Here is a 12,072-nt window from a genome sequence, read left to right on the forward strand (position 1 = left end):
GAGAGACACACACAAGTGAGTACTTTTTTTCTCCAAACAATTCCTCTTAGAAATCTTTCATTGACAACTGAATTGAGGGCCGATGTTTGGAGTGAGGATTGGTTGAAGTGCTTAGCTGAATACCTAAAAGGAATCGAGGGGAGTGGAAAAGAATGAGCTCGGACCAGAGAGTGTGATATGCGTCCAGAGTAAGACCATGTAAAGTTAAAGTGGCAATGGATTTGTGAATATCAGGGCTTCAAGGTTTGGCGTTCTAGCGTATTCGATGATTTCTCCTCTAAACCCTTTTGAGCCATGTGCCCTGATCCAATATGTCGGTGTTGAGTGAATTCCGATGGTTGAGAGCCAATAAAGATTGGAATCCTGGTTTAGTTAGCGTCCCAACGTGCCAACGACCACCAAAATCATGAGAAGCCCATATTTTTGAATTTGGTAGTTGAACATGATGCTCGCCATAATACTAGTTTCCATAGCGGTAGTTTCCATAGCTTCCCTTAGTCAATCTCTCCATAGTGACCACATAGCAGGGGGAATGTCAAGCCCTTATTAGTTCCATCAACAAATGAACATACCAATAGCAATAAATATTGAGAAGACTAATAACACGCCATCTCTAGGCCATCTAACCCAAAGTAAAGGGACCCGCTTCCATCCAAGGGACCTCATTTGGAACCACCTTTGGATCTCCCCCCACTACCACCTGCACCACCCACTGCCACCACACCACACTTATTACCTAGTATCCCACGCCTTTCCATACTTTCTACACTTATTATTACTCCGTAGGAAGAAGTAAAAAAAAAAGAAAAAAGCAGCCAGCACTGGTACAACAGTCCAGAAAATAAAATAAAATAAAATAAAATAAAAAATAAAGAATAACAAATAAAAACTAATAATAAAAAATAATAAAAATCACTTAACGTTACCCATTAAATGTAAAATTGGCCGATCTCCGTATTCGCTGCTCTTACTCAATCTCACTCAATATTCATCCAGCTTGTCCTTTCCAAACCCACCCCTCCCCTCATAGAATTTCTATTTCATTCTCCAAAAAGAACTAAGAATCTCCGATTCATTTCCAACATCTTCCCCCTTCGCGAGACAGAAAGGAAACTTTAGAAAGATAGAATATAGATTCCATCCTTCCATTTTAATTTCGTTTCCCTCTCTTCGAAAAGAATTGAAATCTTCGTGGTCTTGATTACTTGACCATTTTTCTTACATTCCACCGATAGGATACCCCTTTGGTACGTATATTCTTACTTGCTCCCCCTCCTGTGTTTACTTTTCATTTTGGAGCGGCTTCATATCGCAACAAGTAGAATTGTCTTCTCGGTGCCCGCTGTTTTGCTATCCGAGACTCGGATTCCGAGTCAAAGGACTGGACTATTGAACTCTATCTCACCGACTTGGCTCATTAAGCTGAAAGTCTGTTGTTCAAGTGTTGTGAGTTGGCATGATCTGCATGGTGTTGAGTTTTTCGATCATCTAGCCCTCCAATCGCGGTTGGAGATGTGTACTTGCCCATTTGAGGATTCGGGGCTTACAGTTGTCGAGGCTTGTAAAGCACCAATCTGCAGCTTTTGAAAATCTGGAAATTTCCTATCAACTTCATGTCATTAGAAATCCCCAGGACCTTTTATGCTAATTTGGAATTTTAACAGTAAACTCATCAATTTTCATACTTCAAAATGTCTGCCAAAGCAATCACCGAGGCCGACGGAAAGGCCATCCTCAACTATCACCTCACCAGAGCTCCTGTTATCAAGCCATCTCCTCTCCCAAAATCTGCCACTCACAACCCTCCTTCGAAGCTTGCTTCTTTATATTTCCCAGTCGACGCTGAGGTCTCATCAATCCTCGATCAAGCAGAAACCCTATACCCATGGCTCCTTGTTCCAGGCTCCAAATTCGTCGCAAAGCCTGATCAATTGATTAAGAGAAGAGGCAAGAGTGGTCTTCTTGCATTGAACAAGACTTGGCCAGAAGCAAAAGCATGGATTGCCGAGAGAGCAGGAAAGCCAGTCACAGTTGAGACCACCGTTGGAACTCTCCGTCAATTTTTGGTAGAGCCATTTGTACCACATCCAGAAGGAACCGAATATTATATCAACATCAACTCCCAAAGAGAGGTATGTACTATTTTCATTTTCCCACTTTTGAAGGGTAGATTTCGTAATAGGGAATCTCGAGTTTGCAGCAAATCTTGAGTCGGAACAACAAATGAAACGATATTTAAGTAAATATCGAAAAGTAAAGATTTTGAGTTTATACAAGTTTTCAATATTCCAACGTTTGCAGTGGGATCCAGCGGTTCTTTATTGCCTCTCATTTACCAATGGTTCGGAGGCACAAACGGACGAAAGGAAGCTAAGGAACCGATTCCAAACCTCCCCCCTGGTCCATAACTCTCCTTATCAATTTCTCAAAGCAAGCGAGTTCGAGTCCGGCAGATTGATTCGAAAGACCCGCCGCCTTTCGTTATTTATGCTACTTTCACTCGCACAATTTTCATAGTTTCGTAGCGTTATGTACATGCTCACAACATAAATCCACGTGTTAACGATATTCATTTTTAGGGTGATTGGATTCTTTTCACACACGAGGGAGGTGTCGATGTTGGTGATGTCGATGCAAAGGCCGAAAAATTGTTGATTCCAGTCGATCTTTCAGAATACCCTTCAAATGAAGAAATCGCTGCAGGCCTTCTCAAGAAGGTTCCAGAAGGTGTACACAACGTTCTCGTCGACTTCATCACCAGATTATATGCTGTTTACGTCGACTGTCAATTCACATACCTTGAGATTAACCCATTGGTTGTCATTCCTAACGCTGAAGGTACCTCTGCTGAAGTACACTTCTTGGATTTGGCTGCTAAGATTGACCAAACTGCCGAGTTTGAGTGTGGTGTTAAATGGGCTATTGCACGTTCACCTGCTGCTCTTGGTATGGCCGCTGTTAAGGCAGCTGATGGAAAGGTTAACATCGATGCTGGTCCACCAATGGAGTTCCCAGCTCCATTCGGTCGTGAATTGACCAAGGAGGAAGCATACATTGCTGAACTTGACGCAAAGACTGGTGCTTCCCTCAAGCTTACAGTTTTGAATGCCAACGGTAGAGTTTGGACTTTGGTTGCTGGTGGTGGTGCTTCCGTCGTTTATGCCGATGCTATCGCCAGTTCTGGATTTGCTGATGAGCTTGCCAATTATGGTGAATACTCTGGTGCACCAACTGAAACCCAAACTTTTCACTACGCCCGCACTGTCCTTGACCTCATGCTTCGTTCACCACCTACCCCAGAAGGCAAGGTTCTTTTCATTGGTGGTGGTATTGCCAATTTCACCAATGTCGCTTCCACATTCAAGGGTGTTATTCGTGCCCTTAGAGAAGTTAGCAACTTATTGATTGAGCACAAGGTTCAAATCTGGGTTAGACGTGCTGGACCTAACTACCAAGAAGGATTAAAGAACATCAAGGCAGTTGGACAAGAGTTGAAGCTTGATATGCACGTTTATGGACCAGATATGCATGTTAGTGGTATCGTTCCTTTGGCTTTGGTTCCAGGACGTCTTGCAGAGAGTAAGATTAAGGAATTCAGTGGTTAAATTTGGGAAGAGATGAGATATGAACATTTTTGACATTCTTCTTCGAGGGCATTTTTGTTTGGTTATTCCAAGCAAAGGTAGCACAATGGCGTACAAAGCTTGCTTAAGAAATTAACAAATAGATACTCGTAATTGTGACCATTTTATAGTTTTAATGATGTGATTGTGATTTTTGATGAATGGTATGGTGAAAAAATAGAATGGTATATAGCCTACTCGAATGAATCATAGATGCGTAATTCAACGTGCCTGAATGATCATAGATGAACATAATTTCTGGTCTTATTTGAAACAAATACGCTTCAATCATCAACACCTAGGTAGCCTTAATTTGACTTATCAAACTTTTTAGTGTTGTCGAGTCCGGCGAGCTAGAAACAAGCTCTGACACGTGATCTGCATCATTCCCATCCCTAAACTCCATCTTTCCTCTCTTAGAAGCCTCCATACACGATCAATTCGAAGTATCGAAGTTAAAGACCCAGCTTAGATTTTACATAAACTTTTAATCCCGCTGCACTGGTCTTTCCGGATATTGTTGTTCACGTTTTCATACGAATAATTTGTGTAGAGATAAGGATAGGATAGGATAGGAAAGGGATAGGGAAGAGGAAAAAGAGAAAGAGAAATCTCTTACGGGTGATTGTGAAGGTATATAGGGTGAGGTAGATTTGGGTGAGATTGGGAGGATTGATTTAGTTGAATGATTGATTGGTTGATTGGGCATTTTATTTGATAAGAGAGGATTGAGTGAGGGGCGAGGATTGTGGAATTTTAGTTTTGGGCGCGGGTGGAAAAATGAATATGGGAATGAAGATGCCGAAGAAAACTCTCGGAACGATTGTGGGAGTGGGAGTGGGAATGGGAATGGGAATGGGAAAAATGAGAGGGTATGGGCCTGGGTCTGGGAGAATAAAGAGGGTGGGTGGCGTGAAGATGTCATTGAGATTGGAATCGATGGTCTCTTTTCCTTCCGTTAGGTTCTCTGAGGGATCGAGAGGATTTCACTCTTCTTCATATGCTTCTTCATCTGCTTCATCACCATCACCATCATCCCCATCACCAACCTCGACCGGAGAAAAATCAAACGCAAACACAAACACAAACCTCCCCTTCACAAACAAAACGATATTAGTAACCGGTGCAACCCGCGGGATTGGGAAAGCAATTGCGCAAAAATTTGGAGAGTTGGGGGGAAAGTTGGTATTGGTGGGGAGGAACCGGGAGGGCTTGGAGGGGGTGAGGAGAGAGATGATTAAGGGAAGAGGGGAGGATGGAAAGGAAGGAGAAGAGGGGGACTGGATGGCCGTTTGTGGTGATGTGGGGGAAAGGGAGTTTTGGGAGGGAGAATTTGGGAGGGGTAAGAGAGTGGCTGAGGGGAAAGGGGTGAGTTTGAGTTTCTTTTTTGTGCTTTGAATTTTCGTTTTTGATTCTGGGGATTTGGGATTTTGGGTGCTGTGGTTTCTAGAGGTGCGGATTGAGGGGAAGTGGAGAGAGATGTGAAAGGGGTGATGTGTGGTTAGCTTGGAGAAATAGTAGTGAGGAAAGTTCCTTTCTACTTTTCCTCTGCGCCTCTGGAGCTTTTTGGAGTTGGGCTCTTCTAAACTAATTCATCTCGAAATCTCCTCATTTCGCCTTGTTCAATTTCCTCGCTCCGTCACTATTCCCATTCCTACCCCATTCCGTTCTCCTCACCAGCATTTCCCTTTTGTGTCCCTCCCTTTCCTTTCCTTCCCTCCCACAACCACAACTAACACCCTCCCTCCCCTTCCTCAGAACTCCAATCCCAACCCCAAACCCAAAATCGACATCCTCATCAACGCCGCCGGTCTAACCCACGCCTCTCCCCTCATAATCACCTCCCCCTCCCTCATCGAAAATGTTCTCCAAACAAATTTAATGGGTACAATCTGGGGATGTAAAATTATCGGAAAAGAGATGTTGAGACGGAGGGAGGGTATGTTTTTTTCTTTCTCTTTTCTTTCTTTTCCTTCTTCCTTTCCTTCCTTTTTCTCCCCTAACCCCCGTTCCTTTTCCTCTCCCCTCTCCTTATACAAACCCAAAAGAAGCAAATTTCCATACAACATCAAACTATCTCCCCTCACAAAATGAATCATAGAGTTAAACCACTAATCGGACCAAACAAACAGGTTGTATAATAAACATTTCCTCGCTCCTCGGTGTCAAAGGTGGAAGAGGTAGTGCCGCGTATGCAGCAAGTAAAGCGGGGGTTCTTGGTATGTATTTCCTTTTCCTTTTCTCTTCCCTTCCCATCTCCCCTTCCTCTTCTCATTTCCCTTGCCCCTTCTCATCTCCCTTGTTTTTCTCACCCCTTCAGCTTCTCACCCTCTCCTCACCCCTCACCTCCCCACCCAATTCAAAAAACTCCGACTAAACATCCCCAATCAAAAGGTCTCACCCGCGCCCTAGCCGCCGAAATGGGTTCTGCAGGAATCCGAGTCAACGCCATTGTACCCGGCTATATCGAGACGGATATGACGAGGGGTAAGTTTATCTTTCATTTTTCATTCTTCCCTCCATCTTCTTCTTCCCCTCCTGCCCTTCCTGTTATTCTCACTCTTCATCTTTCCCTCACTCTCGCAATCACATTCCCCCTTCCTACCTATCTCCATCTACCATCTTCCACATCGCCTTACATCACACCTCACAAAATCCCACATCAAAATAAACCATCTTCATTTTTATTCCATTAATTATATTTCTTGTTTTGTTTATGCCCCCGCTACGCTATTCTGTATTCTGGTATTCTATTCATAAACTCTCCCCCCCTTCCCTTTCATGTCCACATTCATTTGAATTTCTTATTTACCACCCCAAAACCATTTTTATCTTCATGTCCACCCTTGTTTTTTTTTCAACCCTTATAAAACCTCATATTTCACCAATTTATTTCTCGCTTCTTACCTCTAAATTCCAAATAAAATCTTATCTCCTCTCCACCTCTCCAAACCTAATATACACAAGATCATCTTACATTTTTCATTTCGCATTCTTAAAATCGCAATCAAAAAATCAAAAAGATCAAAGAAAGTAAACTAACAACCTCATTCAAAGCAATGTCAGATCCTGCCCGTTCAGAAGCATTAAACTCCATTCCTCTATCACGTTTTGGAGATGTAGCCGAAATAGCCGATGCCGCCGTCTTTTTAGCAACCAATAAGTATGCAAACAATTGTGTGCTTAATCTTGATGGAGGATTGAGCGCCGTATGATTTTTTCCATAGAGAAGGGATGAAAGACATTTGTTGAGTCGAGATTCGGGGATGGCTTGTTCGAGGAGGGACGTCGTTCGAGTGTGGGAGATAGGAATTGGATAGGTCATGATGGGATTGTTCAAAAAAATAAATAAAAAATAGATTGGAATGCGAATAAGCATCTAATCATCATCAATTAAAATAGCTCCATCATTTGTATCATCCAATACTATGATACCATCATTCAAAGTTGTCATTGACAAACCAGCTGCACCGGGTGGTTCCATCTTGGAACGCTTTGAATTTGAGGAAGGATCGTGTTCCAATGCATCAGATGCAGATCTCTTTTTGACACCATTGGAATTACCATTTTGAAGAACTTCTCCAGTGGGAGATTTTGCACGACCATTTGTTGTCTCTTTAAATTCAGGTTCTGGGATAGGTTTCTTACGACGTGGAATTGGTGATTCAGGGGATGTAGCGGTAGATTCTTCGGAGATAATAGGAACAGTAGGGATGGAGGAGTTGACGTTAATATCGAGACTTTTGATGGGAGAATCTTCCATTGGGGTCTCACTGTCATGAATGTTAGAATATGAAGAACACGAAGAGAAAAAACATGAAATGTCTAAGACTTACGATTCTTGTACATTAAGTACGAGATTAACTCTAGGACCCTTTGGATTTTCATCATCTTCATCAATAACTGTCAAGAATGTATCTCCTTTAATACCTATAGATTTTGTTAGTTGATCACATTCATACACGTGTTTCCGACAACAAGAATTTACCAAGTTCACTAAGTTTTTTATCCAAGTTCTCCGTTTCCTCAACATCATAAAGTAATCCACTTTCATTATTGACCACAATTTCCTCTCCATATCCAAGTTGAAGTTTCAAGAAACCCTCGACAAGATCATTAAGTGTAGCTCTTGACATATCAACCAATAAACGAGATTGTGCTACACTGCATACAGGACAGTCTGGGTTTGGTTCTCGGTATTTGTCAGAGGAAAGTAATCTTTCTGGAGCAAATGGAGAAAGGAAAATCTATTCATGTAAGTATGCATTTCAATCACCCGAACCATAAAAGTATGACATACCTCTTTACTACTTGAGTAATCACCACGAAGTACTTTGAATGATTGTAAAACACAAAGACCTGCTACAATTGCATTGGTAGTCGCAATAGCGGGGATAATATTGCCGGCCATTTGTTTGATATCAAATCGAGATTTAGTTTCGATACCAAAGACGATAGATCTCAAATTGGCGCTTGCGGTGACAAAGTCCAAAGTATCCTCATCATCTTTGTCAAATGTAATTATTGGTTCTACGGAATTGGCAGCATTCGAGTTGGACTTCATTTCTTGTAATCTCTTACTCAATCGTTCCAAACTAATAAAGTCAAAATTGTTTTTTTTTTTGAAAATGAAGGGAAATACTAACCTATCTTTGAAAACGATGAGATTTTCATGTAAATTCCAAACTCTTTGATCATCTTTGAGTATAGCTTGCTTGGCGGCTTCATCATTTCCAGCTTCTACAATCAAGGTGGTATAATCCAATGCCTCAGGTGGTCGTCTAGATTTCCACATATCCTCCATGGATCTTAAACGAATGATATCATCCTTGAAGACCTTATCGAAAAGTAATTGAGGAAATGCATCGGTACCCATTGATTCTTTGATCTTCTTTAAAGCTTGAGACTCTAACCGCAACTTTTCAATCTCCTTGGCTATTCAAGATTAGTAAAATACTTCAGTATATTATGGAGCAATAAAGGCTCGAGGAACATACCATTCTCTGAATCTTCCGAATGATCCATCTCAGTTGATTCATCCTCACTAGCACCAAATACCTCACTTTGAAGAATTTAGCAAAACTTCCTTTCCGCTCGATCGCCAGGACCAGACGTACCTCAATAAATAGCTCTTTCCCCAAACTATACAATGAATTGGTTGACTTGGCGTACTGCGAATAGTACAAACTGGAAAACTCTTTGGTGTCTCTTTTGTTGTGCAATCATAACATGCCGTCTTTCCTTTCTTAATAACCTGAACTTGTCCATTGAAACCGGTTGTACCCGATTCGATTAAAGGTACACCCGCTGCCAAACACATCTTGTTTACATGTCTCCTGGCTTCCAGATTATCCAAAGCATTAAAGACCATTGTAAAACCCTTGAAACAATCCACATTGAATTGTGAATCCTTGATATTCGCATGATGTGCTTCTAGTTTGACTTTCGGGTTGAACTTATGCGCCGCATCTTTCGCAACCTGTAAATTTCTCATCAGCACATATCCAAACTCTGCCATAAATAGATAACCTACCAAAGCCTTTGATTTCTTAATGTGTTCATGACGGAATAGGAATTGTCGATTTAAATTGCTGAGATCGATGGTATCCAGGTCTACAATGTGAATTTCTCCAAAACCAGCCAAAACCAAGTTCTTAAGTAATTCACATCCAATTCCTCCAGCTCCTACCATCAATATCCGGGCCTATTTGAATAGTTTAGCAAGGAGATTCATTCTCAATGGGTTTCCGCAAAGGTAGGAAATTCGCAGAAACAGTTGGTTGGAACAAACAGAATTCCAACGACATTGGGTTTATAATTTTGCAAATTGGATCTTCGACCGTAATATATCCAAATTCAGCAGGAAGAAGCATAAAAGCAAGAGAAAATGAAACAAAATCTAAAGAACTTCTCGCCCTCCAAAGCATAGGATATTGTAAACTTTGTACGCTTACCTCCTTGACCATAATATTCAAAGGTTTCCCCAGTGACTGCATGTTGAATTGATCGCGCATCATGTTGAGTAATTCATGCGTTGATATTTTGCGACCGCGCAAGATGTAGATTGACGACCAAAATCAAGGTTGAGTTTATGTGAATAGGAATCCCAAGTTGATCATCAGCGATTGAGATGGTTCCTGAGGCTCTGCTTATTATTTTGCTAAGCTATCGATTTTACTAACTAATGGGAAATCCGCCATCGCGTTGATAAAGGTGGAAAGGGCGCGTGATTATGTAAGCATGCTTCTCATCGTTTGGATGCTCGGGGTGGTAGGAGCGGAGAGAGGTTTGGAGGTTTGGAGGTTTGGAGGTTTGTTTGGTTTTTTCATAGACTGCGAGAGTATGTACTACTGGCAGGTAGGTAGGCAGGCGAGGCAGGTAGATACACAATGCTCTCATTTTGAAGTCTGAGTGTTTATTATTAGGTAGGAAATAGACAAGCATAAGCTGAAATTGTAACTCAATTATTTATGCATTATACTAGTAGGTATGTAGGTATGTAGGCAGATAGTTTCATAGTATAGGTTAATCACAATATAAAAAGAAATTCAAGAATTTTACCCAGCATTCCCTCACAGTCGTTCCTCCCTGTACCTTCTATACCCACACTTCATCTAAAACCGATGAAATTTACAGTCCATACAAACCCCGCCGAGTCCACCTCCAAAGCATCTCTATATTGCAATATTAGAGCATCACAACCACATCATTGAACACTCAAACTTCCACCATTGACCCCCAAAGGTCCACCAAATTCCATATTCAAACCCCTATCCACCATGTCCGACGACGAAGCCGATCCCGAGCTCCTCGAGCTCCTCCGTCAACATTTCCGCAAACCCACCACCCCAGATGTCCCCGAAACCCGCGTTCTCGAAAGCGCAGAATACATATACAACAATTCCATCGATGTAGCTCTGGATATGGCATCCACCAAAGCCGCCGCCGCATCCATCTATTCCCAAATGCAAACGAAATCCTACTCGACCAAAACATGGTCATCACATGACTTACATCCCCAAGCCAAAGACGAGAGTACTGTGAACTTTATCTTCACCATGGATTTACTCAATTTTTCATTCTGGAGTCTGCAAAATGAAGAAGAAAGATTTGCAGTAGAATACAAAGGAAAGAAGTGGACCGGATATTGGAGTTTAGTAGCTGCATTACAAAGAGGTTTAGAAGAAGGATACCCTATTACCAGTTCGTGTTATTGGCAAGATGCGAATGAACTCACCGAAGAAGTATTCGCACATATTTTTCGTTCATGTACGGCGGAACCCATGCCACTTCTCACAACACGTCTCTCACTCCTTCGTGAAGCGGGAACTATTCTCTATGAGAAATACAATTGTTCTTTCACAAATTGCATAAAGGAATCTAAGCACTCTGCAGCTGCGCTTGTAAATCTTCTCGCGGGTTCATTTCCTTGTTTCAATGATGTGGTTTCCTTTGAGAAGCGGAAGGAAGTACGATTGCTCAAACGTGCACAAATTTGTGTAGCGGATTTATGGGCAGCGTTTGATGGGGAAAGTTGGGGTGAATTTCATGATATCGATAAACTTACCATGTTTGCCGATTATCGTATTCCACAGTTGTTGAATACGTTGGGATGTTTATGGTATGCACCGGCTTTGGAGAGTAATATTAGGAGAGGAGAAGTGATTGACAGTGGACATACTTGGGAGGTGCAGTTGAGAGGTAAGGTTTCATGATTTTCTTTTCTTTCCCTCTCTTCTCTTCTCTTCTTCTTCTTCTTCTTTTCCTACTTCCCATTCCTTTGTTTTTGATGTGAAGGGAACTTAAAGTATTAATCTAACATGATGAATAATAGGTTGTAGTATATGGTGTGTAGAATTGATTCGAAGAGAGATATTGAAGAATCATCCAGAAGCAAAAGTAAATGCTATTTTGATCGATTTCTTTCTTTACGATACAATGAAGGAACGGGAATTGGAAGGAAAAGACGAGATACCCCATCATAGAACTAGAAGTATATGGTATTGAGCAACAGAGATTAAATTGATTGGAAATGAACATCGTTGCAAGCGACAATTCCAAAACATCAATTTAGATAACAATAAATATATTTTGCAAGAATTCTAAACTGTTGAATAAGGTGGAGATATCATTTGTACAGATTTTGTATTCGTCTATCTGTTATACATATGCAAATTGACCATTCCCAGGTCCAATCATGCACCAATCTGCCATTCTCTCTTGACCATCGGCCACATGTAGAAACTCCAAAACTCCTTGTTATGCACTTATACCAATAACCATTTTATATCTAATGTAAACGCCACTCTATGTAGGTATCTCATAAATTCACATCAAGTTCTAGCCCAACTATGTATACCTAGGTACTTCCACCATAATACATCAGGTGCACCAAACCTTTTTTCGATCGAAACCAATCTTCATACAATCCAAGTGTTTCAGGTGGTGA

At 41.4% G+C, this 12,072-nt stretch overlaps 4 protein-coding genes across 4 annotated transcripts; 3 read left to right on the forward strand and 1 right to left on the reverse strand.

The window, feature by feature from the left end:
• Positions 1 to 1,691: 1,691 nt before the first annotated feature.
• EAF01_010782 (uncharacterized protein) lies at positions 1,692 to 3,605 on the forward strand (the record flags this gene model as incomplete). The annotated part of the gene is made up of 2 exons (XM_038919039.1): positions 1,692 to 2,132; positions 2,580 to 3,605. 2 exons carry the CDS (start codon positions 1,692 to 1,694, stop codon positions 3,603 to 3,605), a joined length of 1,467 nt encoding a protein of 488 aa, XP_038765322.1.
• Positions 3,606 to 4,403: 798 nt separating this feature from the next.
• EAF01_010783 (uncharacterized protein) lies at positions 4,404 to 6,838 on the forward strand (the record flags this gene model as incomplete). Its single annotated transcript, XM_038919040.1, has 5 exons — positions 4,404 to 4,991; positions 5,382 to 5,562; positions 5,756 to 5,842; positions 6,018 to 6,110; positions 6,681 to 6,838. 5 exons carry the CDS (start codon positions 4,404 to 4,406, stop codon positions 6,836 to 6,838), a joined length of 1,107 nt encoding a protein of 368 aa, XP_038765323.1.
• Positions 6,839 to 7,002: 164 nt separating this feature from the next.
• EAF01_010784 (uncharacterized protein) lies at positions 7,003 to 9,637 on the reverse strand (the record flags this gene model as incomplete). Its single annotated transcript, XM_038919041.1, has 9 exons — positions 7,003 to 7,396; positions 7,460 to 7,553; positions 7,612 to 7,870; positions 7,924 to 8,218; positions 8,270 to 8,558; positions 8,621 to 8,685; positions 8,741 to 9,102; positions 9,157 to 9,327; positions 9,578 to 9,637. 9 exons carry the CDS (start codon positions 9,635 to 9,637, stop codon positions 7,003 to 7,005), a joined length of 1,989 nt encoding a protein of 662 aa, XP_038765324.1.
• Positions 9,638 to 10,099: 462 nt separating this feature from the next.
• EAF01_010785 (uncharacterized protein) lies at positions 10,100 to 11,788 on the forward strand. The gene is made up of 2 exons (XM_038919042.1): positions 10,100 to 11,324; positions 11,458 to 11,788. The coding sequence occupies exons 1-2, from the start codon at positions 10,403 to 10,405 to the stop codon at positions 11,628 to 11,630; spliced, it is 1,095 nt and encodes a 364-aa protein (XP_038765325.1). The 5' UTR covers positions 10,100 to 10,402; the 3' UTR covers positions 11,631 to 11,788.
• The last annotated feature ends 284 nt before the right edge of the window (positions 11,789 to 12,072 follow it).

The sequence above is a fragment of the Botrytis porri genome (assembly GCF_014898465.1).
Source record: "Botrytis porri strain MUCL 3234 chromosome Unknown BPOR_018, whole genome shotgun sequence".
NCBI classification, from domain to species: Eukaryota; Fungi; Ascomycota; class Leotiomycetes; order Helotiales; family Sclerotiniaceae; genus Botrytis; species Botrytis porri.

Bases quoted from the DNA above. Each gene is read 5' to 3' on its own strand.
- EAF01_010785 (XM_038919042.1), top strand. From the start codon at position 10,403: ATGTCCGACGACGAAGCCGATCCCGAGCTCCTCGAGCTCCTCCGTCAA. The intron at 11,325-11,457 runs GTAAGGTTTCAT...GATGAATAATAG, and splicing joins TTGGGAGGTGCAGTTGAGAG to GTTGTAGTATATGGTGTGTA.